The sequence below is a fragment of the Aotus nancymaae genome, unplaced genomic scaffold (assembly GCF_030222135.1).
Source record: "Aotus nancymaae isolate 86718 unplaced genomic scaffold, 86718_ANA_hifiasm-v0.15.2.pri h1tg000016l, whole genome shotgun sequence".
NCBI classification, from domain to species: Eukaryota; Metazoa; Chordata; class Mammalia; order Primates; family Aotidae; genus Aotus; species Aotus nancymaae.
The window spans coordinates 68,260,305-68,268,525 of NW_026988428.1; the positions used below are offsets into that span (position 1 = coordinate 68,260,305).

General features: G+C 42.8%; 1 protein-coding gene across 1 annotated transcript in view; it reads right to left on the reverse strand.

Annotated features, from left to right (window-relative positions):
- The window catches only part of TIGAR (TP53 induced glycolysis regulatory phosphatase), a 30,597-nt gene extending 24,295 nt beyond the window's left edge, over positions 1 to 6,302 (reverse strand). Inside the window, exon 1 of the mRNA XM_021671384.2 lies at positions 6,223 to 6,302. Coding sequence (XP_021527059.1) covers positions 6,223 to 6,254 — 32 coding nt within the window. The 5' untranslated portion in view covers positions 6,255 to 6,302. The remainder of the gene's footprint in view (positions 1 to 6,222) is intronic.
- Between the last annotated feature and the right edge of the window lie 1,919 nt (positions 6,303 to 8,221).

An 8,221-nucleotide genomic window follows, 5' to 3' on the forward strand; every position in this document is an offset into this window, starting at 1 on the left:
CAGAAGGATAAACATGAAACTAATAAACATGATCACCTATTGGTTGGGGGGAGAACAAGAAGACTAGGGATAATTGTTTTGATTTCTAAACATGTGGATATATTAGCTTAAAAATGAATATATGATAAAGAAATAAAATTTCACAGAACTATGTATACCTTGGTAAAAACCAACAGCACTGATTTGCCACTATCATTGTTGTTAGTATCAATAAAAGAGTTCCTAGGCTGGGTGCAGTGGCTCACACCTGTAATCCCAGCACTTTGGAAGGCCACAGAGGGCAGATCACTGAGACCAGCCTGGCATGGTGAAACCCCATCTCTACTAAAAATACAAAACGAGTCGGGCATGGTGGCAGGTACCTGTAATCCCAGTACTCAGGAGGCTGAGGCAGGAGAATCACTTAAACCCAGAAGGCAGAAGTTTCAGTGAGTCGAGATTGTGCCACTGCACTCCAGCCTGGGCAACAAGAGCGAGACTTTGTCTCAAAAAAAAAAAAATAGATTTCCTACACTCCAAAATTCATTCAGAATCTCATAAAAGGGTCATGAAAGAGGATATTAACCTCTACCATTCAGATGGCTAAAGCAGAAGTATCCAGGGCAAAGATGGGAAACCTGTCATTTTTAATCTAGAAATAGTTACCATATATTACATTCACTTCCTGTCTTAGCCTCAAAATCTTGCTGAGACCAAGAATAAAATGTCTGTTATTTCAATACAAGTAACATCCTCGTTAGACAGTGGCTTGTAGCCTTTAAATTAAACCTGGCCTAAAACTGCCTCCATGCCTAGGGAGCTATCACCTAACTTAATATGTAAGCAAACTGCAACATAACTGGAGAGTATATTCCTGTAATAAGAACGAAGTGTCAGCCAATTATGGGCTGCAAACTGCTCAGACATGTCCAAATAAAACAAAGCAGGACCTGTAACCAATCAGGCTATTTCTGTATGTCACATCCATTTTTATTTTTTTTGAGATGGAGTCTCACTCTGCAGCCCAGGCTGGAGTGCAGTGGTGTCATCTCAGCTCACTGCAACCTCCAACTCCTGGGTTCAAGCCATTCTCCTGCCTCAGCCTCCCAAATAGCTGGGATTACAGGCACATGCCACCACACCCAGCTAATTTTTGTATTTTTAGTAGACAGGGTTTCACCACGCTGGCCAGGCTAGTCTTAACTCCTGACCTCAGGTGATCCTCCCGCCTCGGCCTCCCAGAGTGCTGGGATTACAGTTGTGAGGCACTGAGCCTATAATCCTGGCCTGTCACTTCCTTTCTCTGTCTATAAATACTGCCTGCCTATGTCACTGGGTTAAGCATTCTGAAGCTTTAGTGGTTCAGGTGCTGTCTGATTTATGAATCATTTCTTTGCTCAAATAAACTAAGTCTAATTTGTCTAAAGTTTTTCTTTTAACATAGCTAATACAATTTCCAGCCAAAGCCAAAGAAGCACCCTCATTTTAAAATCCGGGGTGAGGAGAAATTTAATAATCTGCCAAGCAAGAAATCATGTAAAAGCCACCAAAAAACTCAGTATTTACAAATCACAGAAATTTAGCAGAGATGATTACTTTTTGTATACTTGCTGAAAAGATTAACTCAGCATTCTTATTTAATCAAAGTAGGTGATGAAAGAGTTCGATTAAATAAAAGATTATACTGTCAAAACGTCATTTCACAAAAAACAGCCAGGCGAAGTGGCTCACGCCTGTAATCCCAGCACTTTGGGAGGCTGAGGTGGGCAGGATCACCTGAGGTCAGGAGTTCAAGACCAGCCTGGCCAACATGGAGAAACCCCATCTCTACTAAAAATACAAATCAGTCGGGTGTAGTGACGCGTGCCTGTAATTCCAGCTATTCAGGAGGCTGAGGCAGGAGAATCGCTTGAACCCAGGAGACGGAGGTTGCCTGAGATCGTGCCACTGCACTCCAGCCTGGGCGACAGACAGAGTGAGATTCCGTCTCAAAAAAAAAAATGAACCCAAGAAATTTGGTAGTTTCATAAAAGTACTGCCCTACCATCTAATGGTTTTCAGTGAAAGCAGCATTAACTGCTGTGATATGAAGGACTCATTTAGCGGTAAATCAACAGAGGCTGCTGTGGACACAATAGTATTATTAACAATTATGGCATTCGGTTTAGCTGTTTGGCCTTTTTGCCTACAAATCACTTCATAAATATTAAAGAGTAGGGGTCCAAAAATAGTTTTTTTCCAAAAACTTTAATAAATATTTAGTTTTACAGCTTTTATCAGCTTCATTGAGAGGTTTATATAAATCCTTGAAGTAACTGTTTAATTAGTACGTTTGGGAAATGGGAAAAGGAAGTTGATGGCTAAAATAGCTTTACCATTAATCTATTTCCCTTAACCATGTCTGACTTGTGATAGTAGCAGAGAAGGTGAACGGAGCTAAAAGGTCAGAGGGATGTATTTTGAAGGAGTCAGGAATAACACCACTCATTTTCAAAGTCTGCAGTGTGATCCATTTCCAAAACAGAAACCTGACTCTACAGGAATCCAAGTGCTTATGCCAAGATGCTAAGTCTTAGGACCAGCCATTTATAGGACCTACAAACATATATCATTTATTTTGTAGGTTATCTCACAGTTCTTCACTTAAAAGATGTTTTATCTTGTTAGTCTGGATTTATATTCTGCAGCATTTCTTCAGAAATCATATCAGAAAGCTCAGTATCTCTTAAGTCCTTTTAAGGAATTCAAATTCAACACACAATACTCAGTTTGCTACAAAAGAGGGGTAATTAATGGGAAATTCGTGTAAATTTGGGTTAAGTTTTCAAAATAGTTATTCTTTAGTGTAAATGAAAATGTAAAGCCTCACCTGATACCACGAATACAGCTTAGTCCTAATTCCTTTACACTAATAAATTCACTTGCAAATATAGAAATTTCAAGGGCCAGTAACACACGACTTTGGGCTGTCTTTGATTTTTATAAAGTATCTGTACAAGGTACCTTTATACTTTTATAAAGTATTAAAATTTTATAAAGTATTAGCTTTATAAAAATACTAAATTACAGACGACCTAATATTTTGCTTGCTTTATTAACATCCAGAACAATTATTAGCAATACACAAAAAGTAACTGCCAATAGAAGTACAGTAAGAAAAATCAGTTTTGCTATCAATAACTTTACTAATTCATCTTTAAGTCATTCAAAGTAAATTAAATTTAGTTTGCCCAAAAGTTTTCAAGTTTTAAGAGCTGCCTAAAACTGGAAGTGAAATAGATGGTGTTGCAGGAGACTTACTGCAAACACCTACAAATAACATTTCAAGGTACCAGAGCCTTCAGTAGTGCTGGGTATGTGATGGCAATGCTAACCTATACATGTTGGATTTTCAACAAGGCTGTGCCATAAGATCATGAGAAGTTACAGTTTGACAATGATAATAGACTTGAATTACATTGGTACTTTCATGTCAAAGTATGAAGAAAGACAAACACACATGCAGGAACAGCACAAGATTCTTAATGGGTTCTGTTGAATTTAAATTGCTTTAAAGATTTTTTTTTTTTTTTTTTGCATTACCGGAAGACATAAGTCCAATAAAATTATCTAACTCTTCAAAAAGTCATTACATTTAACTATAATGATTACAAGTCAAATTTAAAATCACTTCTTTTCCTAAAAGAATCACCAGGTTTTAGCTTTAAGAACTCTGAAGGCAAGAAGAGGGATGGTCCAGGAAAGCATTAAACCAGCCTTGTCAATTACTTCAACACTCCATCCTCCTACACATAAAACAGAACAAAATTAACTATTTTCATCGTTCCATACAATTATATTAGGAGAATAAAAAGCAGCCTCAAAAATGGCTGGTGATGTTCAAGTAATCTACAAATACCAGGTTTTAACACATTAAATAGGAAACAAAAGACGTGAGTGGTTAAGTTGCTTTGATTAAAATCCTACCTCCTCAACTTGCCATGTGACTTTAAGCAAGTTACATGGCCTCTCTGACTCAGCTGCCTCACCTGAAAAACAAGAATATCAGTCCTTAACTCACAAAACTGTCAGATTTTAATGCCTGGCAAACAGTCATTCATTAAGACTTATTTTTAAAATGATTCCTATGAGGGTCTCCAGAATCAAACCCTTCTTAAGCAGCAGGAAGGGAATAAAATCCACATTTGTATGACTGTTGTCTATTAAGAATGTAAACAGGAATCATCTTACTTTTCTTACTTGTCTTAACCCAGATATTCTACAACTTCTGAGTTTTCTATTTTTCTTTCATTCCTTTTTTTTTTTAAGACAGGGTCTCACTCTGTCGTCCAGGCTGAAGTGCAGTGGCCCAATCACAGCTCACTACAACCCTGACCTCCCAGGCTCAAGTGATCCAAGTGATTCTCCTGTCTCGGCCTCCCTAGTAGCTGGGACTACAGGCATGTACCACCAGACCCAGCATTTTTTTTTTTTTTTTTTTTTTTTTTGGTGGAGAGGAGCTTTCACCATTACCTAGGCTGATCCACCCACTTCCGCCTCCCAACATGCTAGGATTACAGGCGTGAAGCCCCGTGATGGTCTGAGTTTCAATTACACATGTGACACTGTGCTGGCTGGGTCAGGCGTCTAGAAAGTGCTCTAACATTGGAAGAAAGGGTGATCAGCCCTCTAGTTCCTGTTCTGCTACCAATTAGCTGTAAGACCTTTAGTAACTTAGGAATTCTCCCAAGGCATTCTATTAACAGAGAAGTGTGGGGAGAAGAGACAGAGAAGAACTAGATTTCTAAGGCAGCAATTAAAATCTTGCGAATCCAAAAGGACAATTTTAGAGGATTCTCAAGATTATCTTTCTTATAAAGGAAGGACAGGCCAGAAAAGATAGCAGTTACGTCAACTGACAAAGTTAAATCATATTAGTGTCCCTTGTGAGCTCCATGAAAGCAGAAATGGTATCTTACTGGCACATAGTATCTACTGGTGTGATAAACTATACGTTCGTATTTGGAATCAACTGCACTTTTATTAGAGCTGTCTTTACAGAAATAGAAATTATTTCTCAGATATATTTCTTCCCCTGTTGCATCATACACTTTACCTGTCCCCCTTTTAATTATCACATTAAAACAGTGAGATAGGCACTACCATTTGCCTATGAGCAAACTCCAGTCAGACTAAGTCAGTTAACTGAAGCCCAGACTACCTGGCTCTCAGCTGGAGAATGGATTCCAAACCAGGTCTATCTTGCCTGAAAAATCTGTGCTCTTAGCCGGGCTCGGTGGTTCAGGCCCGTAATCCCAGCACTTTGAGAGGCCAAAGTGGGCGGATCACTTGAGGTCAGGAGTTCGAGACCAGCCTGGCCAACATGGTGAAACCCAGTCTCTACTAAAAAAAAATTAGTCGGGCGTGGTGGCGTGTGCCTATAATCCCCGCTACTCGGGAGAGTGAGGCAGGAGAATCGCTGGAACCCGGGAGGCGGAGGTTGCAGTGAGCTGAGATCGCGCCAATGCACTCCAGCCTGGGTGACAGAGCGAGGTTCTATCTCACAAAAAAAGAAAAATCTGTGCTCTGAACTACCCTAATTTTCACCTCCCATTAACACTTGGCAATTACATGTGGATAAGAAAAGATAAGAGACATAAAGACAGATCAGCATTCAGCTCCGTGTAATGTTATGATAATAAAAATCTTTATTTGGGATGATGCGATCTACTGAGATCAGACCTGAGGCCCTCTTTTGTCTCCCAGAACTGTAACCTCTGGGGAAAAGAAAGAAGTCTCATATATGTGCCTGGGGGCTGACTGCCCGGGGGAACAGCAGAGACAGAGAGGATAACAGAAGGCAGGCGGCATCAAAAACATCAGCCATGGACGAGAAACTGTGCAAACTCTTTGCAACCTGCTGGGGAGCAAAAACGGTACCCAGAGAAGTCTGTGGACATGGTTGTCTTTCAGCCACCACGTACCTGCGAACCCCGATCCCTAGCTCCTCGGAGCCTCGCTTTATCTGAACACGGGATGAAGCTATCTAAGACCTGCCGTCCTCCTTCGGGGCTGCTGGGGTGAGACGAGGGGCGACACGAGACGGCCCCAAGGCAAGCTCCCCGGAAAAAGCGCTTCCCAGCCAGTCCTCCCGGGCCAGAGCAAGTAGGGAGGGGAGAGGGTGGCAGACCCGTGTTCCCTTCACCCGCTCCAATACACTCAAGGAAGAGAGAAAGAAAGGCACCCTGCCACAGCCATACTCACTGCCGGATAACAGTCAGAGCGAAGCGAGCCATGTTCCCGGAGCCGCTTCCCGTCCGTGGCCCCACGCCCCGCCGTTCCTGCACTGCGGGCCACCTCCCCAAACCACTTCCGCCAGCCGCCGGCCGGCTCCGCCACCATAGGCCGAGGCGGCCCTGCACGTCATCCCCGAAGACCAATCAGCGCCGGGCGAGGCCGACGGGGCGGGGGAGATGCGGGAGTCACGAGGCCCCGCCCAGGACTGCGGCGCTTGCGCCCCTGCGCGCGGGCCTGTGATTGGCGCGCGGCAGGTGCGTGTGGCCCCGCCCGCGGAGTCCGCTGTAGGATTTCTTCCCCAGCCAGCCGGCAGCTAGCGTTCGGGGCAGATAAGGAAGCTGACGCTCGGATTTGTTGTGGTTGATCCGATTGAGACTGGCATGCAACCGTTAGTCTTATAGCAGGCCACTGTGATGAATGCCTCACGGGTGTACAGCGACTTACAGACTGTGTTCTTTGAGTTCTGTTAATCCCTAACCTTGGGGACATAGGGTCAGCAAGGTCTGCAGACTCAGACCCACCCACCCCACCTCCTCCGGACCAGACGCCCTCCCTGACCAAACTTTAGTCAGGTTCCTTTTCTAGGCTAGACAGCATCCTCGGCCTGCTGAGCCCGGTTTTACCAAAGAGTCCTGATAAACCAGTTTATCAAGAGTCCCCTCACTCCTGATACTCTCTTCTAAAGCCCTTGATATCTAATCAAGTTCCTCCTCCCTCTCCCCCTCGATGACTTACCACGTTCTGGTAATTTTCCATCTTCTCCTTCGTCCCTACCATCCCGCCCCCTGGCTATAAATCTCCACCGGTCCTGGTTGTATTCTAGAGTCAAATTCATCCTCTCTCACCTATTGCAGTAGTCTTGAGTAAAGTCTTCCTTGCCGTTTTTAAGAAGTGTCAGATGAATAATTTCTCTTCAGAGCCTTGAGGGGGTTGCTTAATCTAACTAACCCTTGGTTATATGGCAGGTAAACTGGGATAGTAGTACCTAGCAATGTGACACAAGTAACAATGATGTTAGCTAGGTAACATTGTCTTCCATGCACTGTTACCTAAATTCATTTGTGTTCCATGCACTGTTACCTAATGCATTTGTTTCCTTGAATCCCCACTTACATATGAAAAGATGGGTTTACAGAAGAGATGAATGAGATACTTAGAGTCATAGACACACATTTCTGAGGTAAACAAAATAGGCTACATTATTTTCACTTAAGAGATGAGAAATGTGGCCTAGAGAGACACAGTAATTTGCCTAGTCTCACACAACTGGTCCGTGGTGACACAGGAACTAATTTAGAGGTCCTCAAACCTACCTTTTCATTAGAATCATCTAGGAACCTTTGTCAGGCTACACCGCAGAAAAATCAAATCTGAACTTCTGGAGAAAAGACTCAGGCAGCAGTACCTGTATTTTTTTTAATTCCCAGCTGTTTCCAACATATAGGTGGCTGTTCTGAGAGCTAGCAGTTTAAAGCAATGCTTCACAAACTTGAATGTGCACACAAAGCACTTGGGCATAGTGTTAAAATGCAGATTCTGGAATTAGTGGATTGGAGTGGGGACCAAATTCAGCATCTCTAACAGCTTGCAGGTCAACAGGAGACATTTTCAGGATGAGAGTGGAGGGATAATTCAGAGGGCCCTAATGGTGGGACCCAGATACTCTGTGTGTGTGTGTGTGTGTGTGTGTGTGTGTGTGTGTGTGCGCGCGCGCGCATATTCTGAATGTCCAAATGAATGAGTCAGCCCAGCAGATTCTTCTGGAAGTTTGAGCTGAAAAAATGAAATTAAGTAGTTGTCTGTGAGGGGCGAAGCAGAAAGAAAGCATAGAAAGAAATCATAGGATAGAGTTAGGGCTATGAAGGGGCATGTTGATTGAAGTTGTGAGGAAACAGAAGCCATATGTGATACAAGTGAGAGAACAAATTTACAGAGAAGAGGGTATGAACAAGCAAAGTTAATGGAA